Here is a 14,351-nt window from a genome sequence, read left to right as displayed (position 1 = left end):
TTGCAGGTCCTCCCGTAAGTGTCCTGGATTATGCTCTCTGCTCCTGAAAGATAAGACATTTTGTTTTCTCTCTGTGTAGCACTTTCATGAAAATAATATTTGATTAGAGCGATGTGTCCTTAAAATTAAATTCAGTCCCAAACAGGGGCCATATTTTTTTGTGACTTGTAGATGAATGCAAGCACAGGATTCCATGGGCTTGACTTGCCCAGTGAAGCATCCTGTGACTGTTTTCCCTCCAAGAGAGCTGACATGAGCCTGGTTGGTCCTCACCAAATCTCTGGCTCAGCTTGATGCACAGAAATGCAAGCACCATACCCGTATTTCCTAAACGTTCAGCAGCAGTTGATCTGTGTAAGCATTTTCGTCTCACATGCTTTGGCAGAAAGGGCTCTGGAGTCAGGCGGTTATGCCAGGAATATGTTGGGCTTGACCACTAGATCCTGGGGTCCGTTTTCCTTCTTTGCCAAGATATTTGACTCTCCGGGTTGGGCAACAGAGACCTCGAGAGCACAGCTGGCCAGTGAGGGTGCTGAGTTTGAGAAGGATGTGAGGGAGGGGCTGGCTGCCCAATCCACAGCAGCCCCGGAAATCCCGTTCCTTCTCCAAGACACATGACAAGTCTGCCTTTGATTCATCTTGGCAGTTTTTCAGAGCCTGATAAATCCTGATGAATGAATTCAAGAAGCACATTGACAGTCCTCTTGAGCCAAAATTAACCTTCTAAAGGAATTCCTTTCAGATGAGCAGCTTTGTTTTACTTCCACTCACCATGATTCATTTCCCGATCAGCACCCTTCAGAATCTGGACTTCTTGATGCATGTAGCAGCACCACATTGAGCCAGAAAGTGAGAATGTGTAGATTTATGGGCTACGAGCAGTTTTTCACAGTTGAGTCATTCCTGACTGTCACATGGAGGCTAACCTGCGTGAACTTGCCGAAGTGCGTAATGCAGAGGGCTATGGAGAAAATTTGGTTTTGTGTTTTTTTTTTAACTTGGCTGTTAAACGACTACGTGGATTAAACAAATGCAGAATTCTCAAGCTGCAACCTGAGATGGATGCCAATGTATGGGACACTGGCGGGGCAGCCACTGCTCGGAGCACATGGGGTCAGAGAAGCATCCAGTAGCAGTAAAGGCGCCCCATGTCTCTGGTTTTCAAGGCTGTCTTCCTCAGGTCACCCCATCCCAGTGGCAACAGACAGGAAACCCATATCCTGCTCACTAGGCCCCAGATCAGGCCCCATTTAAGGAGCATTTTCCGTGGTAACTGTGATGCCGCCCTCCAGAAGCCCACAGTCCCACAAGGTCCTTGCCGTGTGCCTTGGCTGATGTGGGGAGTACATGTGTGGTGTGTGCCCCGGTGGCCCCTCCAACCTGGCCCTATGAGGTGGGGAATGGGTGCTCCATCCCCCAGACCCACAGGAGCCCTGCATCCCCCTCCCCCTTGAAGGAGTCAGTTACCAGCTAGCAGCCTCTGCTGCAAACCCTGCAGACGTTGGGGGGATCTGGGGCCCTGACTGAGTTCTAAGTGTTGCCATATGGTTTTCTGCCGAAAGTCTAATTATTAATGACGTATTAATTACCACAGGGGCAATCAGGACGAGATGGCTACCCGGTAATTTGCCATATATTTTTTTTGCTCTCTTTGCCCTTTACTCTCAAGCCAATATTCTTCCTCTGTGCCTTTATTTAACTGTCTGCACTCCTCTCCTCCTCCTCCTCCTCTGCTCCTCAGTGGCCGCGGTCTCTCTGTGGAGGGAGTAGCGTTAGCTCTGCGAAGATGCAGGATGTGCAGAGCTGCAGGGCCCTGGCCTGGAGGGAACTGTCTGCAGCTCTAGCTGCCTTGCAGATAAATCAAATAGCCTTCAAGAAAGAGTCCCATTGGCGTGCTGAGTCCACCCAACACTGCTCTTCCTGGCCAGTGTGTCAGCCCTGAGCCCAGGGTCCAGCCCTTGGCTGTGGAGTGAGTGCCCTCCCGTGGGCTTGGCTGCCAGACTCTTTCCAGTGGACAGAAGACTCCCTGTCCCAGCCCACCATGTCCTGTCACCACTCGAGAACTGGAACCAACCAACTGGTTGGTTCCAGTTTGGCCTTTTTGGTGTCGTTACTTCTCAGATCTTTTACAATTAAACCTAAAAGTTAGCTTATACTTGGAATGAATGTCCCAGCCTGGGCTGAGTGAGCACCACGTCAGAAGCAAGGTGAAATATGGCTGTGCCACTGTCCAGTCCTGCATGGAGGTCAAGGCCCATGGTAGCAGCACGCAGAAGTCCTGATAAAGAAAGAGCAGGGGGGAGGCCTGGTGAAGGAGAGCATGGCAGGACCATCCTGTTGGGAGATTTGTTCTGTGCCTCAGGCCAGGAGGATTCAGGGAGGGAAATGTTGATGGATTCAGAGGCCTCTCTAGTGGCCAGCTCTGTCCAGAGTCAGGATTGGCTGGCAGTGGAGGGCGGGGTCAGGGAGTGGGTGTCCCCAGTCTTGCAGGAGCCACCTTCCCAGAAGGCTGTGGAGGGCCGTCCGGCCCTGAGCATCAGGGAGACCTGGGCATGGATTCCAACCCTGCTGCCTCCTAGCTGGGTGACCTTGGGGAAGGCTCTGGCATTCTCTGAGCTTCAGTTTCCTGTTCTGTGAAATGGGGTCATGCAAGGCCTCCCTAACAGCACTGGAGTTGGGATTAATTAAGACTGAGGAGGTGATGGCTACACAAAATGGGTCACAAACCCAGCCTACAATTCTTGGTGGAAACTTTGGGGGGCATTTACCTCATGTCTCGAGTGGTCCGTGCTCCACCCACCCAGGCAGCCAGGGCAGCTCCCCCAGCAGCAAGCAGTCCGACCCCTCAGACCAGAAACATCCTGCTCTGTGCGGGGTAAGAACGAAATGCGAAGCCAGCCATGATCCACCTTCACCCCACAGGAGCACACAGGGGATCAGGGCACCGCCACCTCCCAGCAGCTTTTCCTGATTGGCCCACATTCCTCGACATGGCAGCTAGAGTCTTGGGGAACCACAGGCTTTTGCTGGAACATTTCAGCCTCATGTCCTGGGCCTGCTCGCTTCACTAGCTCAGGAGCACTGGAAACTTCCTGCAGAACCACTCCTGGGATTACCTAGTTACCTTTTATACTCCAGGGTTACTCTTGATTGTAGGTGCCCGTGTCCAAAGGGGAGTGGGTGGTGTCTGGGTGAGTGGATTTCTTCCCTCTTGCCCATTGCTGTCTCCTCTGAGCACACATGACCCAGGCTGTGGGCATCAGAGAGGCTGCTTGCTGATTGTGGGAATCATTTTCCTCGGGCGAGGGTCAGGGGACTCCAGACCAGCTGCCAGGGGTCCAGTCTACCTCCCACAGAGCCTCTTCCCCTCTGCCACCATCCCTGCCCTTCCTCCCAGGACGGAGCAGGCTGGGGGGTGGCCAGCAGGCTCTGTGGGTGATGAGTAGGAGTCCTCCTTCAGAGTTAGGCAGCTGGGAATTGAATTCCCTCACAAGCTGTGAAGCTGGGGGCAAGCCCCTCAGCAGCCCTAAGAATCTGTTTCCTTCCATGTGAAGAAGAGAGCTGGGATTTAGGTGAAGTGAGGTCACAGCAAACGGTGGTCAGGTGACTAGGTCCATTACAGGGCTGTCAGGGAATTAAGCTTGGTGTTTAGTGTGTGAGGTTTTTGGCACTGAGCCTGGGTCAGAGACAGGGCTCTGTGAATTTGGGGTGGGGAGGCCAAGGGAGGGATGTGCATGCAGTGTGTCCACCTGGTATGTAGTTGGGAGCTTTCTGGGAAGGGAGCAGGTTAGGGCCCAGCAAGCCTTCCCCACTGCCTGTTTGCAGACGGTGCTGGCAGCCCATGCCCTTGGCCCCTTAAGCTTCTCATCACTGGGCAGCCCTGAGAAGGCTGGGCCCGGTGAGGGGTGAGGAGAAGCTGGTGTCATACCCATGATTACCCCAGGGCTGGGTTGCCCCTTTTCCTGAGGTCGCCCACCCCAGTTTGCATGCAACTCCACTTCCACACAGATCTGGGCATCTTCCCTGAGTGGGCTGGCCTTGCCTGCTGCTGGGTTCAAGGTGTTTGTGCCTCCAGTGCCAGGAGCCAGCCAACTCGCCCAGCTGTGTGCCTCCAAGCACCCTTGTTCCATCAGGCCGCACAGGCTGTCCCTTCGGTGGAGGGATACAGGGTGGAGGTGACACTCCGCCTGGCTTTCCCCAAAGGAGGGAAGCAGGCCCATGTGGGCAGGCGGAGGTTGGGAGGGAATTCTGTAGGCTCGGGGAGCCCATGTGTTTTAAGCTGAAATTCAGATCTCTCAGCCTGTGGAGGGCCTGGCTCCCAGCCCGAGCTCTGCTGACAGACGGCTCCATGTGGTCATCCCAGGGTTAGGGCAACCCCTGCAGCACGAGGGGCCTGGCCACCTGAGAGGCACCTCATGTACTGAGTATTCACGGACTTTGAGTCTCTCTGACCCCAGTCCCGTCCTGGCTCAGCTGTGCAGTCTTGGGTACTTGGCCTCTTGGAACCTGGGGAGATCATACCTACAGAGTTGGAGACTTAAAGGGGGGAATACACGCAGGGCCCAAGTGCAGCACGGCAGGTGGCAGCCCCTCGATAATATCTCTATCTTTCCTCACCCCACAAAACCTCGAGGGAAGGAAAGACAGGCTTAGGAAATCATTCTGATCCACCAACACACATTGGCAGCACTTGGAAAGGAAAATGGCTTTGAACAGTCAGTTTAAAAAAACTTTTGGGTGCTCCTTTCTTTTTCTTGAGCTAATCTTCAAGACCAGGTTCAGGGAGTTTTTTGTGTTGTTTTGTTTTGTTTTTCCTTTGTGTTAAAATCATGCCACTTCCTAAAGGGAAGTAAGAGCAAGAAAAGAGTCAAGCAGGATGCCTGTGGTAGAGACCGTGCTGGCTGAATGTTCTGGATTAATCCAATGTGGCCCCCCACCCCGTAAGGAGACCAGCTGAAACCAGGTCCATATATGGACCCGATAGGGGCTGTAGGGGGACAGGGCCATAGGAGCTAAGTATGTCTGTGCGGCAGGCTGTGGACTGAAAAGGGCCTCAGTCACCTTGTCCACAGCCTCCCTGTACAGAGGCCAGCCTGTCCTTTTCTGCTGCCAAGCGTTCATGAATAGCCCTCTGCTGATGACAAAAGAAGCATGTTTTTTATAAAACCTTCCCAAAATAGAGAAAAGCACAAAAAAGGAAAAAGCAATCGTCCATAATCCTACCACCCACAGATAAGTCCTCTCAATATTTTGGCATTTGTTCTTCCCATACTTTTTGTGTACAAGTTTGTTTTTATAGTTATTATTCTAAAAATGGGATTACAGTGGACATACGTTTTTGTGGCCTATTTTTTTCACTTAATATAGCATAAGATTTTTCCACATCATTAAGAATTCTTATAGAAAGTAATAGCTGCATAGCATTTTATCACATATATAATTGATTTAACCAGTCTCCAAGTTATATTATTTATACTGACCATCTTTCACCCTTGTAGTCAACGTCATGGGAATTAATCTAGGCTTATTTCCATGATTATCTCCTTTGAATAAATGTCTAGAAGTTGAATTGCTGGCCCAAAGGGTTTGCACATGTTTAAGGCTTTTGATGTGTACTGCCAAATTGCCCTCCCGGAGGCTGTGCTAATTTACATTCACACCAACAGCACATGAATGCTACATGTTGCCCCAAGCCCTGGCCAATCATGGGTATTATACTTTTAAATCTATGCCAATATAAGTTAAAAATATATGGATGTACATATGTATCTTGTTTTAATTTAGGGTGTATTTTCATTAGAAGTACGGTCTCAGAGATTAAACTAGTGTTGATAAAGTTTGTGTAATTCTAACTGCCATCTGGTGGTAGAACTTGGAATTGCAGGTATAGAATTTAAAGAGATCACCAGCATTTGAGAGCTTTCAGATTCCAATTGATCCCGGGACAGCAGATATCAGGGAATCAGCCACACACGGGAGAATTTTGAACTCAGAACATTGTCAGTCCAAGGTGGGACCTGCAGAGGACCCCTGGGCCCAGCATTCTTACATTAAGGGGTAGTAATCAGCATTTATGTTGATAAAGTGATTTTGCCATCTCATAAATAGCAGGCTTGGCTCTGTTCAACAAATCCAGAAGATGTGTTGTGTACTAGGGTAGCACAAAGAGAATCAGACCCAGTTGCAGTCTTTGGGGAGCTATGGGGGAGGGGGACCAACAGCCAATTTGCCATGGGATAGAGAGGGAGGGACAACTAGGGGTCACTGTGACCTTCCTAGAGGTTTCTTCTCACAAACTCTTTTTTTCCACTCCAAACTGTGGCTTCTGTCTGGGATGAAAAGACCTGTCGCTCATTCAAGGCTCAGTATTGCCTACATCTTGACTTTGGCACAGAAGAAGTCTCATCATCTCCTATTTACAACATCAAAATCCTCACATTTCCTCTTTTTTTTGGTATTTGGACTTTTTTGACTCAGCATTGAGCTTTAGTGACTTTCGCGTTTGTTTTACACCTTCAGAATACAATTCAAACATTTTTGAAAAATATGTATTTGGTAAATCTTCCAGGGTTTAAGATTTGTGTATTTGAATGTATGAGGAGAGTGTTAGGTTGTGAGGTACATAGAAATGATGAAACCCAGTGAGGGCCAGTGGTACAGAGGCCCTGGAATGGGGGAGCATGCCCACTTCAGAAACACCATCAGTCATTGTCTCTGTGCCAGGTGCTTTTCTGGGTCTTTGGACTAGCACCAAGCAGGAGTGACAAGGCCCCTCCGTGAAGTGAGGAAGAGAGAAACAAACAAGTAATAAACCAACAAGATAGCTTCAAACAGTAAAATGTGCTAGAGAATAAAACAGGGGATGTGATGAGAGGGCTGACTGGGTGGATGGGTGGGTATAATTTGGATTAAATAATCAGAAGGCTCTTGGGGAAGATGACATTTGAGGTGAGACTTAAATGATGAAAAGATGTAGCAATCTTTGGGGGGGGGGGGGGGGTGGTGAGAAATGCTCCTGGCAGAGGAAGAAACAAGTGCACAGGTCATGAGGTAGGAACAAGTGTCATGTGTCCAGGGTACATGTGAGGCCAATGTGGCTGGAGTGAGCGAGCAAGTGCCAGGAAATGGTAGAAGGGGGAAGTCAGAGAGGTCTCCAAGGCTGTGTGGGATAGAACCTTATAGGCCACGGTGAGAGGCTGACCCAGGCAGGAGGCCAAGGAAACTTGGCTCTGTGTTTACGGAAACTACCTGTCCACAGAGACAGCTGCCTTGACAAGGGCGGGGAGTCTCTCTCCTCCCAAGGGGAACTAGAAGAAAGAACTGTCCACTCTCATCCCCCAGAAGCCTTTCCAACGTGCCTGGGAACAAGTGCACAGACCAAGTGCTTGCTGGGGGCATGATTGCCCGCGTTCCCACCCTGGGAGATTGATGGTCTCGGCCCTGCTGGACAGAGGAGGAAGCTGGGCTCAGACACTGATAGGACTTGGCCAAGACACAAGGCCCACCCGCATGGCAAAGCCCGGATTAGCACCCAGCCTGAAGACTCTCCGTCACACCAGCCACCCTATCAGTAAGCAGGCTGTGGCAGCAGACCAGGGCTCAGACTGTCTCTGCATTGACAGAATGGTCTTCCTCCTCTCACCACCCAGAGAAACAGATTATTTGGGGTGAATGTTCTGTTTCTCTTCCTCATCCCTGTTTTTATCTGGCCCTGGAGCTCTCTCCCTATTCCACCCCCATTATCAAATTGTTAAGACCCTTTCCTGCTGTCCATTAAAAAAACAAACAAAAACAGAAAACCAGTTCTGACTTAAATGAAGAAGAAAATTTCTTCATTCCACCTTCTTTCCTATTCCTCATCCATGTGTCTGTATCATAGCGATTATTAGAAATTAGGGTCCCCCTCGTGGTGAAATGTCCAATTCCGTTTCCCTGTCCAGGAGCAGCTGAGTGAAGCAGAGAGACCACAGCCATGATCAAGTCCTTTTCCACCCCTGCCGATAGGCAGTCAGCCCTTCTGTCCACATTTGCAGTGTGAGGCTTGGCCTGGATGAAAACATTAGGGATCGGATCTGTGCAGCACTTCAGTTTCAAAGTACATCCTATCCCTGGACATGATGATTTGTGCCCATTTTGTGGACTGAAAAACTGAAGCTTAGAGTGGCCATGCCACTTTTCCAGATCTCACAGTGGCAAGCACATGGGGCCTGGCTTCCCCCTGAAGACTCCCTAGACCTTCCCACACAGAGACCTTTATGGCACAGTGGGTAAGGCTGTAATGCATCCAGACAGGGCCTCGGACCCCACAGAGGAAGGAGGAGCTAACTCTGCCTGGGACACGGGGAGGCCTCATAGAAGAGGGACAGTTGGGGCATGTCTTGAGGGATGAGTAGGAGTTTGGCACGAAGACAAGGTAGGAGGCATTCCATGCAGCACCAGCACAGGCACAATGAAAACGGCAGGGCGTGAGATGTGGTCCCATGTGCCGGTGGTCAGTGACTCTGAGGGAGGGCAGGGAAAGGCGGGAAGATGATGCTGAGTGAGGGGCCCCCACCCACCCAGAAGGGTGTGGGCAGAAGTGTATATTGGAAAGGCCTCCCTGTCTACAGGTCAGAGACTGGAGGAAGGGGGTCCAGGTAGAAGGCGGCTACAATAATATCAGGCACTGAAATAAGAATGTCCCAGTAAGGATGGAGTAAAAGGGGCAGACTGGAGAAATGAGGGCTGGCGGGAGTTGCAGGCTGGCTCTGACAGGTGAGGGACCAGAGCCAGAACTCACGCTTCGCAGCACCCAGTTCCCCAAGCACCACCTATCTGGGGCGGGGACAGGGGGCAGGCAGAGCTGCACGTCGTCTCCAGAATCAGTCATGGGGGCATCGACAGCCTAGGCCCCGGGGGACAGCATAAGCTCTGAGCAGAAATGTGGGATATGAGACAGGGCCTCTGCCTGGGACCAATTTTGAAATGAATAACTCAGACTGTTTGGAATTAATCAAGTGAACAAAAAAAGACCACAGGGCACCACACATTCATATGCTTTTTTGCGCTCTCATTGTTCAAAAACAGCTTTGATTGTAATAATGTAATTAGTTAAATGATTCATCTGTAATATCCCAAATTCATCTGTTTTTACATTTCAACATCCTACATCGCATTTTCATCTGACCCTCACAGTGCTGCTCCCCAGCTCCCCAGATTCTGGGTGGAGCCGGGACGGGATGAAAGCAGATTTTCCGAGCCCCACTAATGGCCCCCAGATTGGAACCTTGGGGAGCCACAGCCGGGCCCCAGGGAAAGGGCCACCGTGCCGGCCTTTCCTCCCTCCTCCGCAGGGTCCCTCGAAAGCCCAGGACAGGTGCTCCTTCACCCAGGCTCCTTGCCTTGGGCCCATGCTATATCCCATGTCCCTCAAGTGTCACATGTGGGGCAACCAAAGGACCAGAGGGCTGAGCTGCTGCTCCTGCCCCTGGTTCCCAGATGCCCAGCTTACCCTCAGCAGCCTTTTGCATCGTCCTGGCAGTGGCCCGGGAGACCCCAGCCCCAGATACAAACCTCCAAGGGAGGTGCCGTCTTCCCACATCCAGCTCTGGGATTGCTATCGGTAGGGACAGCCCATGGGGGGCCAGCAGAAGTTGGTCCTGCCCTTTGCAGGTGTGACTGTGACAACATCTTTGCTGGCCCCTCTTCCCACTTCCCCCAGGCAGCAAAGCACCCTCATCCCCCCAGGAAGAACATGTTCACAGACCTGCACTAGGCCACTGGGACAAACTCAGGTCTTCCAAGTAAATAGATTTGAGAGAAAGCAGTTATTTGGGGTATGAAGCTGGTCCACCCAGCTCCTCCTGAAATCAGGGATTGGCCCCCTGTCCTGCCCATGCAGTGGAGAGAAAGTGCGCTTTGGGGCTCCGCAGACCGTGTGATCTCAGGCATGTCCCTAACCCCTCTTCAGCCACTGGGGGAGCCAGGTAATTGACCCCATGAGAGCCCTAACACTGGACATACAGGCTGGGTTCAGTGACAGTTCTTGCCGCCGTGATGATCACTGACCCCAGCAGGGGGAGCCCTTGAGGCTGAAGGAGCCCCTCCCAGGGTAGTGTCCCCAGTGCCCAGCTCCCAGGATGTGGCCCAGGGGGCAGGAGTCAGCGGGTGCCCATGACAGCCTCCAACAGGTCAAGAGTGCCCTCTGGTGCTCCCAGGCCAGGCACTGGCATCAGTAGGAAACTGGACATTCATTCATAGAAGAGTTCCCTTGACAGCTGGTTCACTCAGCAAATATTTACTGTGTTCTCACTATGTATGAGGCACTTTGTTTGGCATTTGGGATACAATTAGTGAGAAATACATCCGTGGAGTCCCTCCCCCCATGGAGGCTGTGATTGAGTGGGAGAGAGAATAAAAATTCAGGGCCGGGAAGGAACAACAGGTTGCTGCGAGTATCTTTGACCTGGGCCTGGCCTGGTGGGAGTCGGGGCAACCCCCCAAAGGAAGGGAGGTGTGAGCCGAGGTCGGAAGGCCAAGTAGGGGCTGACAAATGGGAGCTTCGGGGGAATGTCCAGAGAGAGGGTACACCCAAGACAGGCCAGGCTGGGAGGGAACAGGAGAGGGGGGTCAGGGGCCAGCAGCCATGGGGTACCCAGCTTCATTGAGCAAGTGGTTGCCTCACTAAGGGGCCACAAGGTGGAGGGAACTTGCAGTAGCATCCAACCTGGGAAGGTCCAGGCTTAAACAAAAACTTTGCAAACCTATCAGGCTGCCCAGGAAGCAGTGAGTTCCCCGTCACTGGAGGTATACAAGCAAGGGCTGCGTACCCACCTTTCAGGAGGGACGTCTAGGGAGAGATTGGCCCCAGTGGGTCATCTTCCATACAAGGGCGGGTCCTTCCACTAACGGGTCCTCCCTTTTGGGCTATTCAGACCCAAACTCAGTGGGACAGGATGGCACGAGCCCAGCCGGGGAAGGGGGCACTTCAAAGATTCACAGACATCCTTCAGAGCCAGGCCTCTAGTGGGCACTGGAGCCTTGGGGACAGTCACAGTGGGGAGAGGAGGCATTGGGAAGACAGAGCAGAGGGTCAGTCACTGAGGAACTATGTGGGATGAGGGGGAGTTGAGGAAGACTTCTCAGAGGTGACACGTGAGTCTGGAAGGAGGACCATGGGGGCAGAGGAGGGGTCCTTGAATGTCAGGCCAAGGGGAACTGCGGCTCTGCCCTGAGGGTGGGGGTGAGGCTGTATTAGATGCTGACGAAGCCAGAGAGGGATGGTGAGGTGGGAAGCGTACGGGGTTTAGGCAGGAGATTTAGGCCTTATGTCCAAGTCCAGGCTGGCCATGCCTGGCCTCCCCAAGCTTCAGTTTCTTCATCTGTGGAATGGAGGTAATAATGGCACCTGCCTAACAGGGCTGTGCTCAGGGTCAGTGACATCCAGATGAGAAGGCAAATGTGTATGTCTTTTAGTTCCACCCCGTTTCCTGGATTCTTACCGCAAAACTGGCCCAGCACATTACAGTCACACTCATCCAACCCTTTTGGGTGCCAAGCTCCAGGCTGGGCACTGTCATCTGTAGGAAACCATTCCATCCACACCACACCCACTTTCCAGAGGAGGAAACAGGCTCCAGGGAAGTTAAGCAGTTCACTCCAAGGTCTGCTGGGTAAAAAACAAAACAATCAGTATGACCCCCGCTCCTTCGCTGTGTAGGAAGGATGGGCATGTGGGGGTAGGAGGCAGGGAGGCTGGTGGAGACTGGTCCAGAAGACAGGCCAAGTCCTAGGCAGGGGTGAGTGGGGGACTGGATGTGGACGTGGTTTGGAGAGATGGTTCAGAGCTAGAACTGCAGGCTCACGAGCTCATTGATACATTCCAGGGGCCAGCCAGGTGAGGAAATCGGGGAAACTGGCTGGGTGCAGGAGAGTGTAAGGAACAGTTGGGCTTGGGCTGAACTGGGGGGATACATGCCCCATCTAAAGGGGGCGCTGCAGCTCAGCCCAAGCAGGTTGATCATTACCACATCTCCTAAGATATCAAGAGAAGCTGGAGGGACTTCCCCGGTGGTGCAGTGGTTAAGAATCCGCCTGCCAAGGCAGGGGACACAGGTTCTATCCCTGGTCTGGGAAGATCCCACATGCCGCGGAGCTACTAAGCCCATGCGCCACAACTACTGAGCCTGCGCTCTAGAACCCGCGAGCCACAACTACTGAGCCCACGTGCCACAACTACTGAAACCCGTGCACCTAGAGCCCGTGCTCCACAAGAGAAGCCACTGCAATGAGAAGCCTGCGCACTGCAACAAAGAGTAGCCCCTGCTCGCCGCAACTAGAGAAAGCTCGCATGCACCAATGAAGACCCAACGCAGCCTGGAAGGGAGGGAGGGAGGAAGAGAGGGAAGGAGGAAGGAAGGAAGGAAGAAATAAGTTTATTTTAAAAAAGAGAGAGATGCTAGAAATACAAGTTTTATACGAAATCTTTGGATTCTTAAGGATTCCAACCAATCCATTAACAGTGGGTGACAACTGTGTCATCCATGGAAACCAAAGAGGGCCTACCCCAAAACCCAGGGTTTCAGAGAGGCTGGAAATTCAAACGTGAGTGAGGATGGGAGGAAGCAGGCAAGTGGACCCACAGACTAAGGCTCAGGGCAAGAGGGCAGATCAGGAGTGTGGCCTGGGGCATCAGGGGTCCCTGCAGAGCACCCGCTGTCGCCTCTGTGTCTGCTGTGAGCTCTGTCAGTCACTCTGTCCCCTGGTGTCTTGGTAATGCTGTGTCTCAGTCCCACCGTCTGAGCTGGGCTGTCCCAGACAGTCCCCTTTAGACTGGCTCCATCATGTAGTTCCAGCCACAATGGGACCGTCACCCTTCTGATCCGTCCTGCTAGATCTTCACCCTAGCAGAGGCTGCCACCAAAATGGGTGCCTCAGCCTGTCTGCTATTTCCAGTGCCTTCCATCAGACCAGCCCCATGTGCCTGAGCTGGAGATGCCAGGCTAGAGGCAGCTCTCAGCAGACAAGCTCGATTCACTGATCCAGCTTCCATCCTCCCACACCCAATTGGAGTCAGGTCCATCACTACCCTTCACCCCACCCTGGATCAATTTTTCATGATACCTAACAGGGTAATCATGTAACAGGCAAATGTGTAATTTAAGCAGGTAGGGATCAGTTCAAAGGCATAGCACCATCTCTTCTAGCCACGATGTATAATGGACATACGTGTAATTGCTTCCAGTGCATGCAAGATATTCACTGAGCATGCCCTCTCTGCAAAATAGAAGCCAGCTGGCTTTCTGGCCTCACAGAATCATAGAGCTAAAGGGACCTAGAGATTTTCTAGGCCAAGGGTTACAAACCCAGATGCCCCCACAGAGCTGGCAGGTCACCTCAGCAGGAGAGCAGGCCAGGTGTGAGGCACAAGGGTGGGGCGGAGCCTGTGGCCCTGGGGCAGTGCCCAGCTAAAGGAGCACTTGACCCAGCAGGTATTGCCATGCATGTGGACCCAGGGTGCAAGATCTTCAGCTTTTCAAGAAAAGTCCATACTCCAGATGTTTATGTGAAACGTCACAATTTTTAAACGTTGCAACTCATTTGGTTAGTTTTCCTTTTTTTTTTTTTTTTAACTGCATGGACCAAACCAAACCTGGCTCCAGGCCAGCCCTGCCCTCCCCTGTACAGACGAGGAGTGGGAGGGGGCAGCGTGGGCAGGCCAAGGAGCAAGTGAAGGGCAGGGCTCTGACCTCGGCAGGCTCCTAGGTCCCCACCCAGCTAAGGCCCTCACAGCTTGCTATGAGTTAGGTGCAGTAGGTGACTGCAGAGCCCACTCTACAGAGGGCCCCAGATCCCAGGAAGGGGATCCCCAGGAGGAACCATGTGCCACCACCCAGGCACGAGCTGCAGCCAGGCTGGACGTAAGAAGTGGGGGTCCTTTCTTCCCTTACCCTACCGTGGAATTCAAGTCTGGGAAATTGCTAAGCCCAGACAGTCTTGCTGTGGCCCATGTGTGTGCAAACAGCCTGGCCTGAGAAATCAGAACCACATGGTGCTGACCTGCCCAAGGGGGCTGCCCACCCACCCCGTTGCCCACTGGACAGCCCTGATGAGAGAGCCTTTGCACAGGAATGTGCACGTCCCAGGCTGGGACCCCAGGCCCCAACAGCCTTGTAATTTGATGAATTGTCAACATCTGGGCCATAATTACTGGGCCCTGGACTGATAATCCTGGTAAGCCCCCTCATCCAGGGGCCCTGTTCTGGTGCATTTGGAGGGCTCCATTCCCCAAGGGGAGCTGTCAGCATTCATTACAACCAGAAAGCAAGATAGTCACCCAGCTCCGGCCAGTCTGAGCATTTACTCCTGTCTCC

At 52.3% G+C, this 14,351-nt stretch overlaps 1 protein-coding gene across 1 annotated transcript in view; it reads left to right on the top strand.

Annotated features, from left to right (window-relative positions):
- COL23A1 (collagen type XXIII alpha 1 chain) overlaps positions 1-14,351 on the top strand; it is a 366,383-nt gene that overhangs the window by 319,304 nt on the left and 32,728 nt on the right. Inside the window, exons 4-5 of the mRNA XM_036849338.1 lie at positions 7-14; positions 1,595-1,621. Coding sequence (XP_036705233.1) covers positions 7-14; positions 1,595-1,621 — 35 coding nt within the window. The remainder of the gene's footprint in view (positions 1-6; positions 15-1,594; positions 1,622-14,351) is intronic.

This window comes from Balaenoptera musculus, chromosome 3, assembly GCF_009873245.2.
Source record: "Balaenoptera musculus isolate JJ_BM4_2016_0621 chromosome 3, mBalMus1.pri.v3, whole genome shotgun sequence".
Lineage (NCBI taxonomy): Eukaryota > Metazoa > Chordata > Mammalia > Artiodactyla > Balaenopteridae > Balaenoptera > Balaenoptera musculus.
The sequence above is the reverse complement of the archived record's forward strand: the minus strand, read 5'-3'. Positions and strand labels throughout refer to the sequence as shown.